Genomic DNA, 27,847 nt, shown 5'->3' with positions numbered 1-27,847 from the left:
GTGTGTGTTTTTATATACATAAATATACACAGCACACATACATAGATTATCTAAACAAAAACTTTTATTTTTGGATGCGATTAATCGTTTGACAGCACTATAAAAAATAATTTCATATTTACTTATTAATAACAAATTTGAAATTGAAAAAAATCCATATTAATAAAAAAAAAATTCTAATTAAAGGGATAGTTCACGCAAAAATGAAAAATAAAAAAAAGCTTCTTTTTGTAATATTTATTACATGCTTTTCTCATTTTACACAGTAATGACTTTAAAATAGCTTTTGTGGGTAACTTCTCAGCTAAATTTGATGTGTGATTAATATACAGTTGATTAGATTAGATTGATTAGCCTACATTAGATTCAACATTTTAATCGATTAACAGCCCTAATTGAAATAGCACTAACATGATTGCCCTACATACCCATGCAAAGCTGAACTTGTCCCTAAACCTTAAAGTTTGTGGTGCAGATAATAACACATCCAGTGGACCATATAAAGTCACATGCTTCATAAATGTGTTTACTGGGTGAATTTCTCATCTGATATGCAGGCAGACACATACTTCAGTTCAGTGAGCTCGTACTGCATTCACAGAGGTCATGCTGTAAGTGAAATTAAATACAGTTGTTGATTATAAGGACTTTGTGGATCGCAGTTCTGTGCGGTGAATACCTTTCTCAGACTTAACTAAACATACAGGTTCATGCACCTTTTCCCCAACTGACCCTCTCTCATTCTTTTAACACATCAACGCCACCATTAAATACTAGCAGAGATTGATAAATGATCAATAAACTGCTCCCAGCAAACAATATATGATTTAATGTTAGACCAGTGCATGTCTGAAGTCAACATGAACTTGCTTGCATAGTCCAATTTATGCATAATGCAACACATTATGCATATTTAACGAGATTTGGTGTTCCCAGTCAAAAATGCTTGTAAATCTCTTATTATGCTATATACTTTTACCAGATCTCGGATTCAGTCTTTTTGACAACTTGCTTTCATTTTAATGCGCACAGGTTTTGTATTTCTCTTTGAAACTGAATTGATCATGCCTCATTGATTTGAGCGTAAGCACCTCAGTTTTTGATTGAAAAAAGCATCATTTGTGGATAATTTTGGCAAAGTTCACTCAGAAACGGAAGTGCATGAGCTCAGATCAATGCTAACGATCAATCCGTTCCAAAAAGAAATGCAAAACCTGTGCTAAATGAAAGAAAACATGTTGATGAAAAGATTGAATCCATTGATTTGATTGCATGTTGACTTTTACTGAAGCATTTACTCACAAAATACATATCAGATTCTCTTCTTCTTACATGCCGCAACTTTCCATGTTCTGTACAACATTGATCATTTCTTTACTGTCTGGCATCCAGAGTTCAGCCGTCTGCCGTCTGACTGACTGTCTTGTGGTCTTGAATTGATGATATGCATGTAGATATGGAGCAGCACTACAGATCCTTGTGCTGGAACCAGCTTTGACAGATTCGACCCTCGTTCTATTGTTGCGTTTGGATGCAGAGCAAATGTAGAGACCTTTCTGTCAGGCATATTATGGATCTGAAACAGCCTCAGCGTGGCTCTCGATACACATGGAACACAACATTCTCTGTGGATGAAAACAGCGAAAGTGAGCTTACTGTGAAAACCAAGGGTGCAGAATTTAGTAGGGATGCCTGGGTTCCTAGCTGGATTCCTAGCAATATCCAGCAACTACTAAATTGTCCCTAGCAATAATTTTAATCAAACAATTAAATATATGCATATGTAACCAACTTTATCTTTAAATTTATGTCGTTAAACTGAGTTTATAAAGCAAACTATGAGCTGAAATATCAAAGGAAAAAAACCCAATGAAAAAAAGAGTGTGTGGTTTATTTGTCAGTCAGATGCTGCGAAGGTTGTGTTCGTTACTATAGCAACAGCCTAATTAAGACACCCAGTGCTTTGATGCTGCTGTGATTTTGTTGGTTTTAAATAATCAAAATTGTGTAATTATCATCTGATTAATATGCTAAAATAAAAAGCTCTCTTTATTAATTATGAGTATGTTGCATAGCAATAAACTTTAGATGACATGAAACTGTGGTCAAAAGTCATAAATGCGAAAATTTGGGGGTAGTTGGATTTACATTGACTATCACTCTATGTAGACTAATACAGTCAGATACAAAAATAATTTCTCAAACATTTATTACTATATATACTGAGTGGTACTGGACCATTTGTATAACCACAGTTTTACTACAAATACCACGGTTAAACTGGTTAGTGTAGCTAAACCATGCTAATTTGTGACTACCATGGTTTAACTATAGTAACCACTGTTGTTTGTTTGTTTTTGTTTTTTTTAGTAAAACCATGGTTAATTTTTGTAAGGGATGTGTTGCCAGGTTAAAAAAAAATAGAAAATAAATAAGTGGACACACAGGATGAATACTGAGATACAGTTTGGACTGCTTTAGGATGAACAGAACTGAATAAAGAAAACAGGTTTAGAGGCAGATTTTTGTTTGGAAACACACATTAAGTTATATTTTATTCTCTTTTGAGTAGTCAAACAATCCAAAGAAAACATCTTTAAAACTACTGCTGTAATGATGTTGGTTTTACATGATCAAAACTGTATAATTATTGTCTGATGAATATGCTAAAATAAAAAAAGCTCTCTTTATGAATTATGAGTATGTTAGCTACCATAGCTAATAGAGACTTTAAAAATGTATCGTAAGTGCTAAAATGTTGGGGTAGTTGGATGGGGAGGGGGTGTTGTCTGTTACTGTACATCCTCACCAATGTCAGGATCAAACCTACGCTCCAGCAGAAAACACTACATCCCACGGCTTAACTACTGCAGGGAAAGAATCCGTTTCACATATTCATGTTAAGCGGCTTTGAGCGGTCAAGTTCATGGATGGTGAAAATATCAGAGCAATTTTACGATTGTTTTCTGGGAATCGCAGTGCGCCGTTGAATCCAGTGAGCTGCCAAAGCCTGTTATTGTGCATGGATGGATTAGAAATGAACATTGTCAGTTTGTCAGCTGCTGTGAAAATGGAAATAATTGATTTAAAAACCCTTTGATAGTGACACACAGAACAGCAGCTTATTCTCTCATGAGAAAGACAAAGGCTTTAAAGTTCACCTAACAATAAAAACGTTGTCATTGTTCACTCACCCTCGTGTCATTCCAAACCCATCTGACTTTCATTCTTCTGTTCCTAATGTTGTTTAAATGAATTTGAGATTTGAGAGCTTTTTTGGAACTCGACAGAACCAGGCCTCATATGAAAAAGATCATTCTGGACGTTCTGCAAAACATCACGGAGAAAAGAAAGTCACACGGCATGAGGGTGAGTGAAAGATGACATAATTTTCGTTTTTGGGCAAACTGTTCCTTTAATGCTAAACAGATAAATTTAAAAGCCCTGTCTTTATTTGTGTAATTGCGAGTTTGTATCAGGCAGAAGGACACAATCAGGATCTTAAACAGGACTCCAGATCTCCAGCTGTTGTTTCTTATTTCTCATAAGAGCATTCTCTGTCTCCCAGATGGCCTGGACAGAGCACTAAACTCTGATCACACAGTAACATCAGCAGGAGAACACTACAAAAAAAAACAAACCCAAAAATGAAAATTTGGTGAAAATGTAATCACCCTCAGGCCATCCAAGATCCAAGAATTTGTTTCTTCCTCTGAAAAGATTTTATTTAATTTTTTTGTAGCATTGCAGTGAATGGGTGCCGTCAGAATGAGAGTACAAACAGCTGATAAAAACATCACAATAATCCACAAGTAATCACCACTCCAGTCCATCACTTAACATCTTGTGAAGTGAAAAGCTGTGTGTTTTGAAGAAACGAATCCATCATTAAGACGTACAGTATTTAACTTCAAACTGTTACTTTCATCTAAAATACGAGTCCATAATCCATATCAACACAAAGTGGTCTGGTCTGAATCAGGAGAGAAATCTGCACAGATCAAGCATCATTTTGATTTTGATGTGAGCAGACAGGTGGTGGACTTTTCACTGGAGGAAGCGTTATTATGGATTATAAACCGACAGTTTGACGTTAAAATGCCTAAATGATGGATTTATTTTCTACAAGCATACAGCTTTTCACTTCACAAGACATTAACTGATGGACTGGAGTGCTGTGGATTATTGTAATGTTTTTATCAGCTGTTTGGACTCTCATTCTGACGGCACCCATTCACTGCAGAGCATCCATTGCTAAGCAAGTGATGCAATGCTGCATTTCTACAAATCCGAAGAAAAAACAAAATCAATTTTTTTTTGTTTTTTTTTGAGTGAACTATTCTTTTAGAATGCTAAAAAAAATAACTGACCATTTTCTCAAAGTGAAGGGCACTAAACTTGCTTAGTGTGCCAACTTACTAAACTTGCAAATGTGTGTCAAAACCTTCATTACAAATAAATAACATTTATGTTTACAGTAGTGGACACCTATGGGGTGAGATATTTGGGAAAGTTAAGAAGCAGAAATGTGATGCTTATGTTTATAAATATTTTTATCAACTTTTACGTATAAAACAAAATTGTGTTATTGATCAAAGTTGATTCAGAATGTGTTACTGAATTGCAAGGAAACAAAAGGCATTGGTATAATTTTAGGAATAATATCAAATTCCTTCGATGTCAGAACATTTAATCTCCAAAATGGGTAAATCATGAAAATCAGTTTGTAAACTGAACATGCTTAACTAATATCAATATGGTTTAGAATGTTATTCATAATTCATGGAGGTTTCCTGACCTTAGTTCAATGCTCTTATACTGTACATAGATACACAGAACATACATTATGACAGAAATAATATTTCCTATCCAATCTCAATATATAAATAATCAATAAACCCAAAATATAAAATAAAACAGAATGTTTCTATGTATTCTGAACAACAAAAAATATATTTATTTAGTGGAATCACAAAATTCATTCAGTGACATTTAATACAATACATTTCCATTCCTCTGGAAACCTCCACAAGCATAAAACCTTAGTGAAATGGTAAATGGAAAAATAAATACTAAAGGGGGAAAAAATAAACAGTGAGGGGTTAGTTAAAGTGTTTTAGCACAAAAACACGCATGCACACATTCCATTTGTCTGAGATCCAACTATAAATGTCTGTACATTAAGGCTGATTTGACATACAGTACAGTATTTACAATATTACAATAATGTATCTCAATCTAGAAATGGAGGCCCCAGTGCCAATGATTGCTTTGTTTTACATTGCAATGCTTTTGTTCAGATTTCATTCAATTCGGTAGTGCTTAGATTCAATTCCAGTGCCACATTAACATGAGCCAATCTCAGCTCTTTCCTCCGGCTCCAGCTGCAGAGCTGCAAACTGCAGATTTCCTCAGTTCAATTTTCATAGACTGGCTCTCAGAGTGTGACGTTGTGGACAAGACCGCTTTCCCTGTTTTCATACCTTTTGACATGGGGATTCGTGTTGCCGTGGAGCGAGATGACTGCACATCCGTTCCGTGCTGAGAAAAAAGGAAAAGGGAAATATGAGATCACATTTTGGAAAGTTTTAAAATTTTCACTAACCACGTGTTTGCCATAGCAAGTGCATTTTGTGTTTGTATTTATGCAGGCTAACTTTCTGTTTCTGAAAATGAAAGTTTTTAACCTGTTTATAAAGGGGTCTTTAATGGTCATTTATTTATGCAAAAAAAAAGAAAAGCTAAAAGCAAAAATAAATATAATAAAATTCATACAAATATATAGTTTAAATGAATATATTATAATAAATTTAAAAATAAATAAATAAATAAATAGGGTAGCCATTCACAAAATATGTTATCCTGGAATGTTATTAAGTCTAAGACTTTACAAAGTATTCATTTTTTCAATTATTCATTATTCATTTTTATCTTTATACTAATAAATAAAACAAAATTAAATAAAGTATCTAAAATATATATACATACATACACACACATACATATAATTAAAATATATTTTAAAATAAAATATTTAGGGACTTAGGGTTGCCATTCACTTCCTGCAAGTAAATGAAAGTAAGTCTTTATTATTGTTTTTATTTATTTATTATATATTTTTATCTGATATTAAAAACTATTCAATATTTGCAAATGTAAATTATATTTTATTTGTTACAACTGGTGCTTGATTAAGTAGGTTTTGCTAGGCAAGGATATGAAGGTTAGCCGAGTTCTAGTCACACATTATTCAATTTTATAACAGGTTAAACATGAGGGGACAGGTCAGTTTGTGTCACTATTTAAAGGATTTTCTTGACAAGCTTTCTTGGGTGACAAGCACATCAGTACATTCCAGTGTTAGTTAACGATAATGGATAGGGAGATTGAATTTGATTTATCTATACCTTGAAAGAGAGCTATCTAGGGAGCAGACACCCCCTGATATCATTTTGAAACATTTCAGAAGCAACTGAAATATAAAAGATTGAATATGATCATTGTGCTTTTAGGGACAGAAAATCACAAAGTATTAATTGTTAAATGACTGTTCTTGTCATTTGATGGCATAAATGCACATTCACTTTTCTATCGCAATGTTCTGTATCTTCTAAAATCCAAACAGAGGGACAACGTAATGAATCTGGTACTCACCACAGATTGAGTAGATCTGGATGGGGCCGAGGTGATGGGGGTTATTGTGAGGCTGCTGGTCATCTTTCCTTGGATCATGTTCCAGACATTAGCTGACGTCTGTCTGGGAGCACGCAGAACCATTCCCGTTTGCATCTCTTTGCTGTCTGAACTTACACCATCAGGCCAAACCGTAACTGAGCCACTTCTGTCATCCTGAGGTTTCTTGAACCTTGGTGACCCCAGGTGGATGTGGATCTTGTTGTCCTCTGTGGTTATAATATTGGAGTTGTATTTCCGGATGGGCGTTGGAACCGTCTGATTTTCAGGGGTCAACTTGAACACGGCCCTGCCAATGGCCATCTCATGGGGTTCTGGGGAGACGGACGCCTGGGAGACTGGAGTTGCGCTAACGGTTATGATGGACAGAGGAGAAGCAGGATGCTCCGAGTAAGAGCCCTTACCCTTCTCTGGAGATTTAGCTCTGGAGATGGCCGTTATAGTGACTGGAGACTGTGTCCGTTCAGCTGGCCCTTCGTTGGTTTTGGACTTCGGCAGCATAGAAGTAGGAACGATTGTTATGCGTGGTTTCTGCAGCCCAAGAGTTGGGATGATGGTAGTACTGGAGAAGAAGTCCTCAGCACGTGGACTGGTGATCTCCAACGTGGCAGTGCTGCTCTGATGGTCTGGAGTCACCTTAATATGAAGGGGCTGACCGGGTTTCTGAGACATGGTTAGTTCTGGTGATGACCGTGATGTTATTCCATTGACCTCCTGGGTTGATGGAACTCCCTGAGTGATAGTTACAGCTTCTTTCTTCCTCATCCAAGGGTTCCAAGACCTCCTCGTCCCCAACTCTGCAGCTGCCGGCGGGTAACGGTCCAACACAGTTGGCTTCTTGAGACCTTTCTGCCTCAGACTACTCATGATGTTATTTTCCTCTAGAACAGACTTCTGGATGAACACAGCTGGAGTCTCGTCTTCGATGTGTTCGCTCATGTCTGCATCGGTCTGTACTGCAGTGGAAGCAAGAGGAATGTCCACAATCCTCCTTCCATTCATGCTGGGTCTAAGGGCACGGCTGTAACGCTTTGTAGCTTCCAACTCTTTGGTTAGCTTGAGAACTTCTTGACTCATGTTTTTCTTTTTATCCTCCTCTTCAATGAACCGCTGCTGAAGAACCGTGTAGTCCACCTGAAGCTGAGATAGTTGATCCTCCTTGTTCATGAGCTCATGAATCTTCTCCTTTAGAGCTTGGACATCGACCTGAAGATCTCTCGTTTTGGCCGCCTCCATTTTGCAGCGTAGTCTCAGCTCAGCTTCTTGGCTTACCAACTCTCCTTTTTCTATGGCCTTGTTCTTGGTGATCTGCGTCTTCATTTCCTCCAGGAGCTGGGAAAGAGCGTTGGCTTTGGCTTGCTCGGTTCTGAACTTCTTCTGAAGCATGTCATACTCGTCCTCTGTCTTCAACAAATCGCCCTCCACAACCTCAAGCTGTTTAAGTCGGTTCCTGAGTCTCTCAATCTCCATTGTGAGCTCCTTAACCTTGTTGTCCTCATCAGGATACCCAACTTTGTCTACATTAGCTCTGTTTCTTGAAGATTCCCGCCCAGCTTCCTCTTGCTCATCCATTTTTCTTTGTATCTGACATAACTTTATACTGAGATCCTTTCGTTTCTCCTCTTCACTTGCAAGTTTAGATTTCAGGTCATCTTTTTCCTTGGTAAGAGCGGACACTTTCATCTCCATTTTGGACTTCAGTTTAAGAAGCTTCTTACTTTCCTCAATTAGCTTTTCTGTGACCTCCATGACTTTGCATTGCTCAGCTTTAAACAGTTTGTTAGTCTCTTCACTTTTCTGCTCTTCCTGTTTGATTCGTTCTGCCATGTTCTTCCTCTCATCCATTAGGATCACTGTGAATGACTTTAGTTTGGTCAAGTCATCCTTTAAACCCATCTCAGCCTTTTCCAGCCTCGATTCTGAGCACTCAAGTTCTTTGATATGGTTTTTAACGGTTTCCAGCTCACACGCCAAGCTCTTTGTCAAGGTTCTTTCTTTCTTCAGATTGTTGTGAAGCTGGGCACATTCAGATTTGCTCACATTGAAAGCTCCTTCCAGTTTTTCCAGATCCACCATCCTCTTTTGCAGTTTTTCAACCTCTAGTTTCAGCTCATGGCTGTGGTTTTCCTCATCCCGAAGCCTCCTCTTTAGCTCCTTGCACTGTGCTTCTGTTTTCGTGATCTCCTCGTCCTTGCCCTCCATATCCACAACTCTCTTCCGAAGGTTCTCCAGCTCAGCCATGAGGGCTGAGTTCCCACACTCCCCTCTGCTTATTTTGTCCCGCAGGTCCTGAAGGTCCTCCTCGGACTTCTGCAGCGTACGATTGGCCTCCTCCAACTCCTCAGTCCTGTGTGACAGGCTGGCCAGCTTCAGACGCAGCTGTCGACTTTCAGACTCCTGCTTGGCCAGCTTGGCGGTCATCTCCTCATGTTCCTGTGAAAATTTGGAGGTCTTATGTTCTAGGTCGAGCTCCAGCCTTTGGATCCTCTGATTATCTTCTTTAGCTTTGCTTTTGATGAGCTCCAACTGCTGCTCTCTTTCATGTAGCTTCTTGCTGAGATCCTGGACCTTCTGTCTTTCCTGGTCAATCTGTTCAATGTGAAGATGCCTTTTATCCACCAGCATCAGGGCAAATGATTTCAACTTAACCAGCTCCTCCTGAACTTTCTCAAGACGTTTGCTGTGATCTTTGTCCTTGCAAGCCTGGATTGCCTTCTCTTGCTCCAACAGTGTCTTAAGTCTGGTGGAATCAAAGAGGAACAGATTCTCAATGATTAATTCATATAAAGGTCAAACTGCACAGTCCTTTTTATTAAAGTTAATCAGAAACAACAGAGAGAGCAAAGAGAGAGTCAACTATTGGCTATATTTTATTTACAAAATATATATTTGTTTATATTCTTCACACACACGCATATATATACATATATATATATATATATATTAGGTAAATTAAGACATTGAGAAATATCATAATAAATATACATAATAAAAAATATTGTGTGCAGTGAATTAAAAACTATGTGTGTAGAAGACAAGTACGAGCGTTGTGAGAAAAGGAACAGTGTATGAATACTTTAGTGATTTTCTCTGACAGTAGTTACTGAACATTTCATGCTTGCATGATCACAGAATCGAAACGGTTCATGCGCAGCTTAACACGTCAACAGGAATAAATTCCCACCTGACAAAAAGTGTACTAGCACATCAAAACAGTGGAATTTGTGGCAACAAGGGCACTTGAAGAAAAGTCTATGATGCTGGTGAATGTTTACACTGATCTAGCTCTGCGGGAGTCTCCCTGTAGAGAGGACCATGTCCTTTGCGAAATAAGTGCCAGACATTGAGTTTGCAGCATATTTCCTTCATTACTCCATGATCTAATTTCCTCACTATGCACTTTTGTGAATTTAACAGCAGTTAGACACTATAACATATCCAAACAGACCCATGAATGAATACTGTCAGCCCACTTGCATTCATTTCAATTGTTTTCAAACTCACCATCTAGCTGGAAAGGAGTCCAGGTAGGTCCATGCCTAACATGTTTTTGAAGTTACTCTGCTCAAAGCATCACTGAATGGTTCCTTGAATTAGCCATCACATTCCAACCATGTCATGAGCGCAATGAAAGGTGAATGTTGTGTGAAACGGCATTGCCCCACTTGCTGGTGATATCATCCCACTAACATAGAGCTGTTCTGCCCTTATTTGGGCAAAGGAGGAGGAGCCATCAGAGAGCTTTTCATGCACTCTTTTCTCAGCTTTTCTCTCTTATTCTCTTCCCTGAGATTGAAATCGGGATATTGTTTTAGGAAACAGTCAATTAGAGCGGTAGTCAATGCACTAAATCCTCTGTATCATTTTAAGGGTTCACTTTGCATCTCATATAAACAATAATATGACCCAATTATTTCCTTTCTCACATGCAACCATGTTTTCCTATGGGAACAGACAACAATGCAAGGGAAAAGTTTTGTTACGTAAGAGAACAATGTTGCACTCTCAGGTCAGATGAAGCCCTGTCACTCAGAAATGCAAATTTGCCACACTAAATAAATAAAAAGGTCATTACTCAGCAAATAATATTTGGAAAAAGGTTGAATCATTTAAGTATTGCAGGAAGTTTACTGATATAGTTGGTGATTTTCTGGCAAGGTTTAAGATGACCGCTGGGAAAATCTACTGAAATCATCAGATCCACTGTGACATGTGCAGCGAGAGACTATTGATATAAATCATAAATCATGTGAATGGTGATAGAATGACATCATTTTTTGGTGTCTAGAATAATGTTCTTGCGATTTAAATTACAGCCTGAATATCAGAAGCACACAAAACTTCCAGACGTAGTTTTAATTGGAGATGTTTGCTGACGCACCTACAGTAAGAACAAAACTTTTATGTGCAACTATTGCTTAAAGCGATCAGACATTATATTTTCCTGGCAGACGATAAAACGGGCGAAAGAAAATCCCCTTGCTGTGTTAACTGGATCCCAACTATCTTAGCAACCACCTTGCAACCATCCAGAAAACCCTAGCAAACACCAAACACACCTTTTCATCTGCCTTATTTTAAGTTTTACTTAAATGCTGGATTTTATTTTGCAGTAAACATGAAACGGCATTCACAGCGCATTTCCCTTTTAAAATGTGACATTTGCAAGTGAAGCTAAATATTAACAAAGGAAATCCACCAGGAATTGACTGGCTCATTAAAAGTGGCCCATTGTTTTAAATACACACACACATATATAGACTTGACATGATGAAACAACACACTTGTTGATGGTAAACAGTATGTCTTTCACTGACCTATACGTCAATCAAAGAACAATACTAGCTGTGCTCATCAGATTACAGTCTTTCTTAAATATGGGACTTCAAGAGAAAAACACAGCAAGTGTAAATGTCATGTGAAAGAGAGAGGGGTAACTTGAGGAGGAACGGCATTGCGGATGGCTCTAGAAGCTCAACACACAGCAGTTTTATATTCCTGGTGGAATTCCCCGCCATCGCCCGGCGTTCAGTCCCAGGTGCCACGGCGCTGGCGTCACCTCACCTGCTATGAATCTCTGAAATGAGAGAATTATGAAGGAATGTCCAAACACACGGGTTGGAGATAAGCGTGATATGTGGAAGGAAGGAGTGTGACTGAACAGTGCCACTGCAACACACTAGAATTTGCGTTTTTATAGATTTGCCATGACTTTTTTGACGGAGCATCACACAAATGAGCTCCTTTTTAAAAATGCAGTACAATTAAAAGATTCAATCTATATTTGCGCTATATTTACAGTCTTTCATAACTCATGTCCACAGAACCTTAGAGTCCAGAACAAATTTGGAGACAACAGAGCATATTCTCGGTTTTATTAAGCTTCCAGGTTCCAAGTTTTGAGCTAAATATCATTTGCTACTCAAGTTCAGGGTGGTAAACAGGAAGTCAGGGGACCGTGACTGTGGTCGAACACTATAGGGGTCTTATCAGAATATGAATGAACTCATTGTCTCTGTCAGGAATTGTTTGGGTTTTGCAGTTATGAGTCACCTGATTTTCCAAAGATAAATATATTGTTTAATAAATAATTTAAATTTAGCATACGAGAGCTTTTCATAATATTAAAAAGGGAAATAAAATACACTACCATTCAAAAGCGTGGGGCCAGTTTATTTAAAATTTTTTTTAAATAAATACTTTTATTCAGCACGGACGCATTAAATTTAGAAAAATAAAGTGCTATGTCAACTGCTGTTGTGAAGCTACTGTACAGATTACGCTTTATAAAGTTTAAAATATGGATATTTTCTCACACAAATGCAACAGTTCACTTCAGGAGGCCTTTATTAACCCCCCAGCCATATGGGACACTTTTTATGATGGATGGATGCACTTTATTTTGCTTTAAAATCACGTCTACCATTCACTGCTATTTTAAAGCTGGGAAGAGCCAGGATCTTTTAATATAACTCCAATTGTATTCATCTGAAAGAAGAAAGTCATACACCTAGGATGGCTTGAGGGTGAGTAAATCATGGAATAATTTTCATTTATGGGTGAACTATCCCTTTAAGATTTTTAAAATATATGAAGCAGCACAACTGATGGAGTAATGATGCTAAAAATTCAGCTTTGACTCACAGGAAGAAAAAATATACATTTGAAAATATATTCAAATAGAAAACTGTTCTTTTGAATCAATAATATTACTGTTTTTGCTGTTTTTTTAATATATTAAAAAATCTTACCCACCCCAAACTTTTGAACAGTAGTGTATATGCAATTGCATAGGCAGATTTCAATAATAAAAGTCTACACTGCAAAAATGATATCCTTAATCAATACCCTTTGTGTGTGAGAGAGAGTTTAAAAAGCAACATATTTCAGAGTAAAACTGAAAAAAGACCCCAAATATCAACATGATGTATCCTCAAAAATATATTTTTTTATCTGTATTTACAAGTAATTACATTTTTGTGGGGAAATATACTTAATATGTAATATTATTAATATTTCTTCATGCACATTTATTTATATGACTGCTCTGATCCCTTCATTAAGACGACACACTGAGCTTCCAGAAAAGCTACTGATCCCCATGTTATCATTTATGTTCATATGAGTTTATTCATGTCCATATATAGCTCAGATGATGCTGGTGTAATGACTGGAGCTCTGCAGGGCCTCAGTCTGCCTGTTTCACATTCTCAGAAGAACCCCACGCTAACGACAGACCTCTCTGATACCATCACCCCTTCATCTGCCACTATAAGGTCCTTTGTGTGATTTAGACAGCCTGTGGTACCAATACAATCATGTGCAATTCATAGCTTTGATGCCACGTGGCTGTAGTCACTTTAAGAACATTACACTACATATAAAAAAATGGCATAGAAGCAAGTTTCTACACTAATTTTCGCTTAGAAATTGCTTGTAAATTTTGCCATTACAAAGAAACAGCAAGTAACACATTGGATTAAACATGAAATTTTGAAGCAGAAAATCTTAAATAATCTTTGTTTTTTATTTACAACTTTCGAAAAATCATTTTTAAGGTGTAGAAAACTACCTTTTAAAAACTAATTTGTCATTCGCTCAATCAGTTGTCAGTGTTTAAAAACATGATAAAAACAGTTAAAATAAAAATTTTAATTATGATCTCTATCATGATCCACAGACCATGAAGTATTTAATCTCATTAATGTTTAATTTAACAATTTCAGAGTAGGGTAATTATATTTAATTAAAACTGAATCAATTAAAAAAATGTTTTTGTGGTTATTACTTGAAATAAAAAATAAATGAAAAAAATTATATGTATATGTATACGTTTAAAATACAAAAATGCTATAAAATTACAGAAAAAAAATTACAACGAAAATTAAAATATAAAAGTAAAAGAAAAAAAAACTCAAAATATTAATAAAAAATACAATACTCTCCCAATGATACTAAAGTAACAGTTTCAGATAAAATATAAAAACGTTATAATGTCATGTTTCATTCTAGCCAATGCAAGACAATTATTCTAGCATTTTTTCCACTTAATGATCACATTTTACTGAAAATCATGATTCATTCCTATGGGATGCTGTGTAAAGCTGGTCTCCTCACCTCTCTCTCTCCTGCTCCAGCAGGTTGGTGAAATCATCGCTTTTGTTCATGAAGTCGACGTGTTTGCGCTTTTCATTGTCCAGTTCTGTGACGGTGCGTCTGTGGCATTTCTCTGCTAAGAGCAGCTGCTCTAACATACGTCTGTACGTCTCCCGGTGCTTCTCCTCCAAGCGGTCCAGCTTTAGAGACAGAATGATTATCGGCATCATAAACTGCTTGCACTGGCACAACAATATGTTCAAATCTGCATTGTAAATTGGGGTTTAGAGATGAATATGGCACCTCTAGCATAGGGATCTCATAGACATCGTCTCTAATCAAGTCTCCGCTGGTCATCAGACTGTCTCTCTGCAGAGCTTGAAGAGGTTTGACCGGAACCGCAGATCCGTAATGAGCTTCCAGAACCTCGGGCCGTGTTCTCTCAGACTGCAGCATGTGGATAATGTCTTCACGGGCCTAAAGGATACGATCACTGCTTTACTGTGGTACCTTAGTACTTTGATATACAGCATACCACAGTACTGAATGTTTATCATATTCAGATACCACAGTATTTCCATGATACTCCAAACAAAGAATACTTTGGTACTTACATAGCACATGTTTAGAAAAAGAAATCATGGCATGCCACAGTATCCTATGTTTTAAGAATATATACTACAATGAAGATTTTTTGGTGTAGACGCAATTTTCTACACCTGTTTTCATTTAGAAATTATTAGTAAATTTCACAAACAATTAGAAAGAAAATTGGAACACACTGAATTAACCTAAATGATTAACATTTTCCAGTAAAACATACTCCAATAATCTTGTCAATCAATAATTGTCAATCAGTAATAATGTGTTACTGACAACTTTCGGAAAAAAAAAACAAAAAAACAAAAAAAAAAGAACAAACAAAAAACAAATTACATTGCAGTATAATTTTTTTTTTTTTACAAACTTCCCTAAGCATTTGTCATTTGCTGAATCCATCTGTTTAAAAACATGACAAAAATAACTGGTTTGAATAATTTTTTTTACAAATGAAAATGAAATATTTTAAAGGAATTTTCCAAGGTTTTGTATGATGTCTCATGGTGCAAACTGTTCCATTCTCGTTGTACACCAGCAGGGAGCGCTGTTTGCTTCCATAAAACCATATGACATCGGCATCATACTTCTTTTACAATGTCTTCACTATATCCTATGTGTACTGCGTGTAGTATGCACATTTTCTGTATGCACAGAATATCCAAATTACTTACAGTACTGTTCAAAAGTTAAGGGGTTGGTAAAATGTTTTAATGTTTTTAAAATAAGTCTCTTCTGCTCACAAAGGCTGCAATTTTCCCATTAAAATAACAGTAAAAACCTTAATATTGTTTTCCATTTGAATATATTGTAAAATGTAAATTATTCCTGTGATCAGAGCTGAATTTTCAGCATCATTACGCCAGTCTTCAGTGTCACATGATCTTCAGAAATCATTCTAATATGCTGATTTGCTGCTCAAGGAACATTTCTGATTATTAAAACAGTTGAAAACAGTTGTGCTGCTTTATATTCTTGTGCAAACAGTTTTTTTTTTTTTAAAATCTAAAGTTCACAAGAACAACATTTATGTGAAACAGAAATCATTTATAACATAATAAATGTCATGAATGTCACATTTGATCAGTCTAATGCATTCCTGATGAATAGAAGTATATATATAAAAAATCTTGATGCCCCCAAACCTATGACAGTAGTGTTTTTCAGTTTCCAAAATGTGCAGTATACAAGCATGGCACTCAGTACAATACAATAGGTTCCACCAAAATACTACAGTTTACTCACTGTTTGTGTTGTAAAATCATAATATATTATTATGGAATCACTGTATAAAATGTGTAAAGCTTCGTAATTCTTCTGTCATCTTATTTAATTCCTGTTTGAATTACAGTGATGCTTTTGAAGATTATTAGAGTATGTTTTACAAGAAAATACTATTTTAGTCTTTCTACTTCAAAATTTTACATTTAATTCAATGTGTTACTTGCCATTTCTTTGTAATTGTTTGTGAAATTTACAAGCAATTTCTGAGCCAAAATTGTTTCATAGGAAGTCCTACATAACGACTGGCATCGTGCAGTCAAACCTCACCTGAACCTCTCCCTCCATGACTCCCAGCAGATGGATGAGATCTTCTCTGGAGAGGTCCATCAGTCTGGCTCTCCTCTGCTGCATCTCACGAGGCATCGGAGGCTTTTTTAAAGTCCCAGAAACAGCCTTCTCCTCACTGCTCTCTTTTTCCTCCTGAGCTTTGGTTTTCGTCCTCATCAGCTCTTGTTTGCTTCCCTCTTTCTCAGTGTTGAGTATTTTAGCGAGCGGCTCCGGTGGTCTGTTCTCTGGCACACCCATATCGCTGGTCCTGGACCTCATCTTCACCTGTAGGTGCAAACAAAGATGAACATCATCCACAGATACACCAGAGACATCTCCTGAAAACATCCCACAGTTAGAACTATGAAACAGCTAATAACTTTCAGCATGCTGCAAATAATGTTCTTCCTCTCTATTTTTATCTTGTTTTCCAGTACAAATATCTAAACTTTCCTAAAACAAGATACATTTACTTAAGGAGCAAAATGATTTAATTTATGAAGTCTAGTTTTCTGAAAAATGTATCAAAATGAAGTGAGTTTTTGCTTAAAACAAGAAAACATCTGTCAATAGGACAGTTTTTTTTTTTCTGACCCCATTGGCAGATATTTTTTGTTTGTTTGTTTTAAGGTTAAACAGACTTAATTTTGGTCCTTTTTTTCCCCTCAGAAAACAAGAATTAATATCTCAAAGGAACAGTTCACTCGTAGTTTCAGTTGCTGAAAATTTTCTAACTCTCAGGACATCCAAGATGTAGATAAGTTTGTTTCTTCATCAGATTTCGAGAAATGTAGCACTGCATCACTTGATCACCAGTGGATCCTCTGCATCTTATGAAACAAAAACTGCTTGTTTGTAAGAAAAAAAATCCATCAATAAGATGTTTTTTAACTTTAAAGCGTTCCTTCTGGCCAAAATATGTCTATATTCCATAATAATGCTTACACTAGTGAAAAAGTCCATCTCCTGATCAAAATGCACCCACATATTTATTTAAATCTGTTCTGGACTGTTTTGGCTTGAAAATGGTGCTTGATCTGTGCAGATTTCTCTCCTGATTCAGACCAGATGACTTTTTCACTGGAGGAAGTGTTGTTATGGATTATGGACTCATATTTTAGCTGGAAGCAACAGTTTGAAGTTAAGAACATCTCAATGATGGATTTGTTTCTTACAAGCACACAGCTTTTCACTTCTCAAGACAGTAACTGATGGACTGGAGTGGTGTGGATTACTTCTGGATTATTGTGATGTTTTATCAGACTCTCATTCTGACGGCACCCATTCACTGCAGAGGATCCACTGGTGAGCAAGTGATGAAATGCTGAATAGCTAACACCTTGAGTTTTTCAAGTGAAGTAAAAAGCGACCTTGTTCTACAAGTCTCTTATCAAATGTCTGCAGTCTTAAGCGCTCAGCCAACTCTTGATATTTTAATATGTAGTCTGCCCTTGTAGCTAATCTGCAACAGCCTTGTTTCTCATGTTCCCATGTGCAGATATAAGAGGGGGATTTCCCTGAGAAAGAGAGAGAGAGAGAGGGGGGAGGGATGTAATGAGCGCTGAGCTCAACTATGACATCAGGATTTTTGATAAACTGTGTACGCGCTGCCTCCCGTATGATCTCACACCCAACCTATCCGGCCTGATCCAGCACTGCCCTCAGAGTATCTCAGAGAGCTCTGCTCCAATCCCACACATCGCTCACCATCCACGTTCCCATCAGAACTACGTCTGCATGAAAACGCTGTGAAACTGCAGAAGATCAGAGCACTTAAAACAAGATGTTCTGTTCACTGTGCTGAATTAGATCATAAAAGCCCAACATCTGAGCAACAGTATGAGAACTAGTCTAATCGGAATCAAGCTGTTTTTTAAACTACATTAATTCATGTAGCTCTTTTTATTCAAAGATACTTATTCGAGCTTATGATTCTGGTGCTAAATAGCACTATTAAATGTGAAATATTATGATGTATTATAAATAAACATTTTGTAAATATATTTTGTGTGTGTGTGTGTGTGTATATGATATACTGTATATAGTATTTATATACATATTTTTATACACACACACATACATTATATATATATATATATATATAATATTATATATATATATATATATATATATATATAAACATTTTATATACATATTTATGATAACATTTTAATTAATGTACTGAAAGATATTTTGTATTTAATATTTTCTGTATATCTGATACTGTCAAAAGATATACATATTAAATGTAAAATATTATTATTTTACAAATAGACATAATATTTCTCATTTAATAATGTTAACAGCTGTACATATTGAATTTTAAATAGTATTATATATTATAAAACATTTTGTAGTTTTATAATTTATAACATGTATACAATTTTTTATTGTTTTATATATATTAATTATAATATATAAAATTATGTCACATCTAATATGTACAGCTTTTAACAGTATTAAATGAAAAATATAATTCTATACTATAACATTTTTAGTATTTTATTATTATATAATTTATAAATATAAAGTGTATTATAAATAAATAAATGCATTGCGCTTCATGTTTTAAATCACAAGATTTTGGCCAAATACATTCAACAACAAAAAGAAAACTGAGCACCCATATAGCTACAGTAAACTTTATAACCTGTAAGTTCATGAAAACATAATGCGATGCACTTCAGATGCGGCCGTTAATGATGGACAAAACACATACTGCTGTCATTTGCTGGTTAAAAACCTTTTAACTTCATTTGAGCTTGATTTTCATAAAATGTTAATATTATAATGGCACATGCAAGTGTCTGATCATATATAAAGCCACAATATCAACTCTGGGGATGCAGAGTTTAATTATCTAAAAAAAAAATGTTTTTACATTTCCTAATAAATTACATTATAATATAAACACTACTAATCAATGTTAATCTCAGGCTTTTGGACAAAGTCTGGAGTGAATCTGATGAAACCAGCAAGTAAGCAAAGATGGGAAAACCCTGGCAGACGAATTTTTGCAGAAAGTATTTGTGTTATTAATAGAAGCGTGTTGCGCAGTTGCGGCCATGGGAGTGTTTTCATTTCGATGGTGACTTTGATTTGTTGTGCTTCTGTTATGACATTCAATCCGTGTCCAAAATAGCAATGACAACACTTGTATACACTCAAACGTTCATTATGCCCTCTATGATGAAATCCAAAAAAATGTACAGAAGCTGTTGACAGACTGATGCCGTCCCAAGCAGCAATTTAGATGAGAGTTCAATCCATTGGAGTTTTTCCACAAACCTCAATTCTCTAACTCGAGACGGGTGTATTTTTAACTTTGATTATGCCTGAGAGATTCAGGGTGACCTTAGCTGTGTTATTATTGGAGACGGAGGCAGCTGGGAGATATAAATGAGAGTTTGTCTTATATTTACTCTGAGAATATGCACCTCGCTCCTGAAGAGCTACCCGGGTGCTTTATGCAGCTGCTTCTTGCTGAAACTGAGCGTTTTTTATAGCAGGAGACACACTTGTGCTCAGGAGACACCAGAAACACCAATCTGATCGAGGCTGTTTAACACTACAGCTATTGGTTTTGTTACACGCATGCCTCCTGGGAAATTTAAATGGCAGAATGCCGTGAATGGGCACTGGTTACTCACCGCTCCTCTGATTATTAATTCCTCAGATTCTTGGGGTATTTTCTGCTGAGGTGGGCAAGCATCTGTGGCACTTTGTTTATATTTAGTAATGGATACTGCTGGAGCTCGATGCACACGGATACACACTCAAACACCGGCACATTCTTTGTTGGCATAACAGTACGGCTAATCTGGGTGCACGAAAACCGGCTCTTGCATATTACTGCGTGCATGCATATTTCACAAGATTAAATGTAATAAATTAATAAAATTAACTATTTATTTATAAAAACCATCTATTACAAAAACAAAAAAGAAAGATTTTTAAGTATTATTTATATACTTTTTTGTATTGATATTTTGTTTTTCATTTTATTTTTGGTTGAAATTTTGGTTATATGATTTGTATTTTTTTTATATTTATAGAGTATTTATTTATTTTTATTTCAGTTAGTAATTTTAATATTTTAAGTTAAACTTATTTCAGTTACATGCCAAGGCAACACTTCTCATTTTTTCATCTAATATTTATATTTCATTTTTCATGCTTTATTTAAAATAGAAATATTTTTCATAGTTTCAGTTAACTATAACAAAGCTGACCTGCACTAGTGGAACTGCCACTAAAATAACAGGAATGCTTTTGTCATTTTTATTTATTGATTGATTTATTTTAATAGTTTTAATTTTTTATTTATTTTTATTTCAGTTGTAGTTCCATTTCAGTTAGTCATTTTAATATTTTAACTTAAACTTATTTCAGTTAGATGCCAAGGCATAATTTTGAATTTTGGTTCAGGTTTTCATCTAATATTTATTTGTTTTTTTTTTTATAATATTTAGGTTTTCATCTAATATTTTATTTTATTTTGGTTTTATTTCAAATCACAAAAATATTTACTTTTATTTATTTATTTAAAAATGTATTTATTTTTATTTATTTTATTTTTTTTAGCTATTTATTTTTATTTATTTATTTATGTTTTAACTATAACAACGCTGGCTTTCACTAGTAAAACCACCACTGAAATAAACAGAAATGCAAACATGGATGGATGGATGGATGCATGAAGGTATTACAGACCTCCTTGGTTTCAACCCACTTCTTACATCAACCTCAACTAGATAACCAGAGTTAAACGGCATAATGGCAGGTGGTAACATTTGTTCAAATATTTCCTCCCCCATCCTCCACCAAACAGAGAGACAGTCCTGAACCCACTCAGACATCTCCAGATCTTGAGGAAAACATCAGAGTTTGTCTCAGCCGTGTGAAGGCTGGAGGACTGTGACTAAATAAGGGCAGAGAAACTCTCACACTGACGATCTGTCTGGCACAATCTGACGCACTGCGTTTGTGTTGATCATATGATTGCCAAAATTAAGGTCATGGTCATTATTTTAACACATCAGACACAGAACTATTTTTACCTGCCCTCTCTGAGAGAGAGAATTAGGTGCAAATGTTTGTATTCATATTTATGATAAAGGATTTACCTTGCTTTATTTTCAGAAAATGTCTGAAATAATCCCCGGAAAGTCAAAATCAAACCACATGCAATTGAAACAAATGTCTTAAATATCAAATTTTTTTGTCAATGACATCTACAACATGTGTCCTTCTTCTCAAATGTTTCTTCTGAGGGAGAGAAAAAGTAGCAGCTCGGATCACTTTGAGACATTGCTGTCCACATTAATGCATTTAATTTTATGATGCAATTAAATTTTAATGAGTTGTTTGGACTTGTTTTCCAGTTGAAATGTCCACAAATCATTAAAACAAGATACAATAGGACTAATGCATTTTATACTTAAAATGAGTGGAAAAAATCTGCAGTGCAGTAAGACTAAATACAGGCTCTGAAGTCTTAATATTGTACAATGTATTTACATTTTGAGGATTTTTAGATTTTTTAACTGTCAAGTTAGATTAAAATGCTTGTTAAAATAGAATTTGTACTTGCTTTATATCAATTGTCAAATTTCTGTGTTTTTATTGCTCCCAACCAATGCATTAATTTTAAAGCTTTGCACTGCTACTTTAATTTTAATGAATCATCTTGACTAGTTTTCCAGTTAAAATGTCTAAAAATAATTAAAACAAGTAGCATGCACATTAAGATGTAATTTTAAGGAATGCATCTTAAATATGCCAGATTTTTTTTTACGCTTAAAACAAAAAAATCTATCAAAACAAAAAGTGCATTAACAAATAACTGAAAACAAGTCTTAATACTGAATGCAATATACAGTAATTATGTTAAGGATTTTTGGATGTTCTAATTGGAAAATTAGAATAAAATTCTTGTTAAGAGTGGGATTTTTACTTGCAGTCAAATTCTGTCCATTTTCATTGCTCTTAATGCATTTTAGGAGAGACAAAGTTGATAGTGAAATGAGTGTAGCAGAATGCACTTTCCCCAACACCAGAGCATTCTCCTCTGTAACATGTTTACCATGCAATCGTCCCTATACAGCGCCAGTCAGAAATACAACACTACCTACAACATTCATGCATCAGACGAAACACTTCCTGTGCCGGCACAAGCTCTGACCATCTGCCATTTCCTCCTGTACCTTCCTGTAGTGTGAGCCGCTAAAAATACCCATATCACAAGTGCACAGCTATTTGTGCCTGAATGCACTTTAAGTCAAAGTCAGCATCAAAAACAAGTTAACTATATTCACTATTTAAACACACATTCCTGTTTTGACTGAATGATTCATGAGTGCACTTTAATCAATTGGCTATTGAATCTGATAAAAAAAAAAAAAAAAGTAAATGTGCACCTTGAATGCAGTGCAGTTGCTGATAAAGCATCTGACAAATGCATAAATGCATTTTAAGGTGTTTATGTAGTCCTACGAAAACATGGAGAGAGAAAAAAAAACACATTTGACTATTGTAAGTAAGTGCTCAAACTAATGCAGAGCACAAACTGTCATTCACCAAGCATGTGGGTGATGAGCTGTCCAGCGCTGGCATGACGAGGACCACTGCCTTAATCTAATAAATGTGACCTGATGTCACACATGGGAAGGAGAGAGTGAGATAGAGAGAGCGAGAGAGAGAGAGGTTGAAGAGAGCATATAAAAATAGGAATCATAAACTACAGCTTAGTTTAAAATGGCACATGATGCAAGAGGACTTCATGATTGTCATACTACTGTACTGAAATGTACCTCTTTTCTCATCTGCATTTAGAGCCCACTGTCCTAAATACCAATTAAGAGGTAAAATACAGACAGTCATTATCGCAAAATAAACAGATGGGGGGAAATACGCAGAAAGTCATAAATAGAATGACAGGATGAACGATTGCACAAAAGAATGGATGGATGGTGATGGAACGATAGATAGATGAATGGATGGAACGATAAAATAATGGATGAATTGATGGATGGATGGAACGACAGGATGGTAGAACAACAGATGGATGAATTGATGGATGGATGAAGCAGAAGAATACTGGATGGATGGATGGATGTATAGAAATAAATGTATACAGTATATAGATAGATAGACAAACTAATTCATTCTGAAAATGCACTAATGTTGTGAAGATAGATAGATAGATAGATAGATAGATAGATAGATAGATAGATAGATAGATAGATAGATAGATAGAATCATGAACTTTTGAAACAATGGATTTATTTGTATATTTTACAGTCTGCTACAAAAAAAAAAAAAAAAAAAAAAAACACAGTCCAGACAGCAAAACAGAAAAAAGAAATAAAAAATCAACTTGAACTCTCCATGATGGGTTTAGAGTTGGAAATGTTGGTCTCAGGATAGGGATTTGGAAATGAATACTAACCCAAATTTGTGCAAAAGCACACGTCAAATCAACATCATAATAATAAAAGCAAAAAATCCTGACATTTTCAGAAACAATTGGCACTAAGAATGACCTGCGGTCAGCAAAGACTGCTGTGATGCAACATGACGTGCCTTTTCTCAGGAATAGCTCTGCTATCTGGAACAATCTTTCCACTGCACAAACGGCTCCTTTAAAATCACCTCCTTCAGAAAGACATCTGCTGACCCAGAATGAGAAATGTGTAATACTTCAGTGTGAGCTTCATACACGCTTTGGGAGTCATTTATATCACAGGCACGGCTGTGATTGATGAGCAAAAGTTACTGATAAGCATGTTTTCATATGGCCGTATGGATCTCGTCCGATAGTCGGTCACAATGGACGAATGACCAGATGAACAGATGCCTTTCTGATGGAAGGAAGATGATGTAATTTCCCTCATACAGTAAAACAGAGGACGGAGGAAATCAGTTAAAGTGATTAAACTCTCGTATCACACTAACAGAATTTATAATGATACTATAGTTTTTTTATGCTGGAAAAATAATATGCAATTGTCCACACAAAGACCATTTTTGGTTGAACTGTTCCTTTAAGTGTACTCAAATCACTTTGGATTAAAGAATAAACTAAACATCAAATTAGTAATTAGTGCTATGTCCACCAGAATCCATCAGAAAAAAAGATTTCTGCTTTGGGAGAGTTTTGCAGAAAAAGCACAAAGCCACGAGTGACCCCAGATCTCTCAGCGTCTGCAGTAATGCTTTTGGCTCACCGCCATGTTATTTTCTGAAAGTAGGTGTGGACTGCAGCAGTGAGATGACCTCACCACAGAGCCTGCTTTGGCTGTAACGATATAATGTTAATTCTGCGTCTGTGTCATTTTTAGAGACACACACCATTCCTGAAGGAGTGAAGACTGATGCTATACAGCCTTGAGTACTAACAGGTGAAGAGTTTAACATTTTGCACATACCTGATGTCACAGCTCAGATGCAGCAACTCCTTTTATAAACAAACACACTTGCATTTATTGTAAAATGTAATTTATTACTGTGATCAAAGCTGAATTTTCAGCATCATTACTCCAGTCTTCAGTGTCACATGATTTTTCAGAAATCATTCTAATATGCTGATTTGCAGCTCAAAAACATGTCTTATTTTTGTTGAAAACAGTTGTGCTGCTGCATATTTTTGTGGAAACCATGATACATTTTTTATTATTTATTTTATTTAATTTTTTTGATGAATACAATTTTTTTTTTTTTTTGCTGAAAAGAACAGCATTTATTTGAAACAGAAATATTTTGTAATATTATAATTATTATAAATGCCTTTTCTGTCAAATTTTGATCAATTTAATGAATCCTTGATTAATAGTATTAATTTCTTTAAAATAAAATTTTTAAAAAATTGAACAGTAGTGTATCACACTACAGTAAATTGTACTCAAAGGAACTGCAAAGAATACCATGGTACAGTACAAGCCCAAACACATAAATACCATTTTACTTTGGTATATACCATTTTCATATAGCATGGTATTACCATGTGTGTTGGTCATGCTATGGTGCCATACACATACTTTTATCATACTTCAAAGATAATACCATGGTACCTCCATGTCCAAAACTATGGTAGTACCACAGTTAATATATGCCACAGCACAAAATGAAATCATATTCATATACCATGGTACTACCGTGCTGCATTTTCTAAAACTATTGGACTTTGATACATACTATTGTACTGAATGATTCATATTTGATGTATTTATATAGTTCTCCAAGTACTTCAACAAATACCTTAGCATGTACTTTTTAGTAAGTGCATGTTTTAGTAAACTCAATAAACAGTGATGTTAGCTGACATTTAGAACCTACGTGCTTTTTGTTCAAAATAAACTAAACACATTTCAATTAACTAAACAAACCATCTAAACAAACGGCCTCTGTTTTGTTGTCATGACGACGGCGAGGACTGATGGTATGAGTGTGATGGTATGATGGTATGATGATGGTATGAGTGCGAGAATGTTGTTGTTTCTCAGATGGCGGTGCAGAATTAGAGTGCTGATGTCATGCACCGTGTCTTATCGCAGCGCGTCAGGTCATCAGTTCAGACGCTAACTGTGGCCGATGAGTCTATACTGGGCATCTCATTCCTGCTTTCACAAACTGCTGCCATACCGTTTCCAAGTGACCATAATAACGAACCACATTATTGTGTGGTGCCTCCTCATTGTGACAACGCACATGCTCAGATTCCAACATTATTAGCAAAATGCAATGTGAGCCTAAACACAAGCAGCTTTTCTCTTTCTGCTCATCCACATGTGGATTTAACCGACATGTTTAGACAGAGCCTAAAGTCCAGAGAGAATACTGAGTCACACAGGCTGATTTAAGACATCATCTCTGTCTCTGACGACTTCAAAGTGCTGTTGCGCTGCCAGCCGGCTCCCGTGAGCCCTGTCAGAGGAACTCCTTTAGTAGGAAATGGAATCACTAAGTGCAATCTGATGAAGCGCTTCCTGAAAGCTGCCCATACTCACAGTGAAGTCTGAGCAAATATCTGTTACATGGTCACCGCGCACATAAACAGAAATAAAACTAGATTGTGATACTTCCTGCAAAAGTAACTTGCAGGTGGGCGTTGCTATATGGTTTTAATTGATTTATCTACTTGCCAGGTGGTTTTTACTAGACCAAGTTAAATATGGCTCAAGTCCCTCCCGCAAGTCTCTAGATGTGCTCAAGTGCCTCTTGCAATGTAAATCCAAATGTTTTTATATATATATCCAAATTTATATATATGTAAAAAGAAACATATGATAAAACAAATAAAGTATCACTTAATTGTAATTGTAATTAATAAATACATAAAAATTATAAAATTACAGATATATATATAATGACATTAACATATACAGTATATGTAATTTTGCTTATTACTGTGTGTGTGTGTATATATATTAATGCATATGTATCCAATTTTATATATATTTTAATTTTATACGATTTATAAATTACAATTTATGCATGTTTGTGTGTTTGAATACACACACACACACATAAATCAATAACTATGTACATATACAGTATAGCAACAGGTTTACAAAAACCATTCAGTTTCTCATTTAAAACCATTCCTATATTGATAATAAAAACATAACATGACTTTTTTTTTTTTTTTAGAAGTGCACAACATACCTTTTTGATATGGTCCCAAGTTACAGGTATTCGTTCACAGATGACTTTGTGTCAAAGTCAGCGAAAACTTCAAAAACGTGTCAAAAGAAACGTCCACTTTAATGTCCATCTGTTCCTGGAATAAAGCATCACAAAGGCACTCCTTCCTGCGGTCCGGTCTTCACGTTGTCTTCTGTTTCTACAGAGACTGTCTGAGCAGAAGCGGTCTGTGAGAACTGGATTGTCCTCAGCACAAGTCTGAGCGAGCAGAATGACTGAGAAAAGAGAGAGAGAGAGAGAGAGAGAATGACCAATAAGAAGGGAGGTAGAGATGGCCAGATCTGGTTGATATCAATCCGAATCACTTCTTTTGCCTATTTAACGTCCTGGATGAGGGAAAGAGACAGTTTAGTGCGTCTGAAGAGACCCCACACTCCTTTATGTCCTGACCCGTGAAGCTCTGTGTCGACTAAGAGCTAATTTTAACTCATGCGCTCAGTCTCTCATAGCGTTTTGCAGCTGAGGGGGTTGAAACAGACGTCTGTGAACCCTGCTGACAGCTGGACCACGGTATTCTGCCAAATGAGGAAAAGACTGTCATAACTTCCCGAGCAGTTGCTGGGATAGAAATGAACTTTCTGTGTCAGGTAGATCAAACATTGGCGGCTGAAGGGGAAACAGTGTAGGGAAGAAAACTAATATTTGAGAGCATATCAGAATTAATCTGTCAAGAACAAATCCAGGTCACATTTCACCCCATCTTTTG

General features: G+C 35.8%; 1 protein-coding gene across 8 annotated transcripts; it reads right to left on the bottom strand.

Annotated features, from left to right (window-relative positions):
* Positions 1–154: 154 nt before the first annotated feature.
* On the bottom strand, positions 155–27,847 carry LOC109112821 (filamin-A-interacting protein 1-like). 8 transcript variants are annotated; one of them, XM_042778374.1, is made up of 9 exons: positions 27,103–27,847; positions 16,438–16,722; positions 14,593–14,766; positions 14,311–14,489; positions 6,655–9,433; positions 6,408–6,472; positions 5,484–5,541; positions 3,195–3,327; positions 156–1,625 (listed from the first exon to the last, which is right to left on the bottom strand). In XM_042778374.1, the coding sequence occupies exons 2-8, from the start codon at positions 16,714–16,716 to the stop codon at positions 3,238–3,240; spliced, it is 3,624 nt and encodes a 1,207-aa protein (XP_042634308.1). In that variant the 5' UTR covers positions 16,717–16,722; positions 27,103–27,847; the 3' UTR covers positions 156–1,625; positions 3,195–3,237. The 8 variants fall into 8 exon arrangements, with proteins under 8 accessions (XP_042634315.1, XP_042634308.1, XP_042634309.1 ...); XM_042778375.1 differs by lacking the exon at positions 27,103–27,847 and adding an exon at positions 20,088–20,241; XM_042778377.1 differs by lacking the exon at positions 3,195–3,327 and having other exon boundaries at positions 157–1,625; positions 27,103–27,846.

This window comes from Cyprinus carpio, chromosome A20, assembly GCF_018340385.1.
Source record: "Cyprinus carpio isolate SPL01 chromosome A20, ASM1834038v1, whole genome shotgun sequence".
Lineage (NCBI taxonomy): Eukaryota > Metazoa > Chordata > Actinopteri > Cypriniformes > Cyprinidae > Cyprinus > Cyprinus carpio.
Note: the sequence above shows the minus strand (reverse complement) of the source record. Positions and strands in the feature narration are given on the sequence as shown.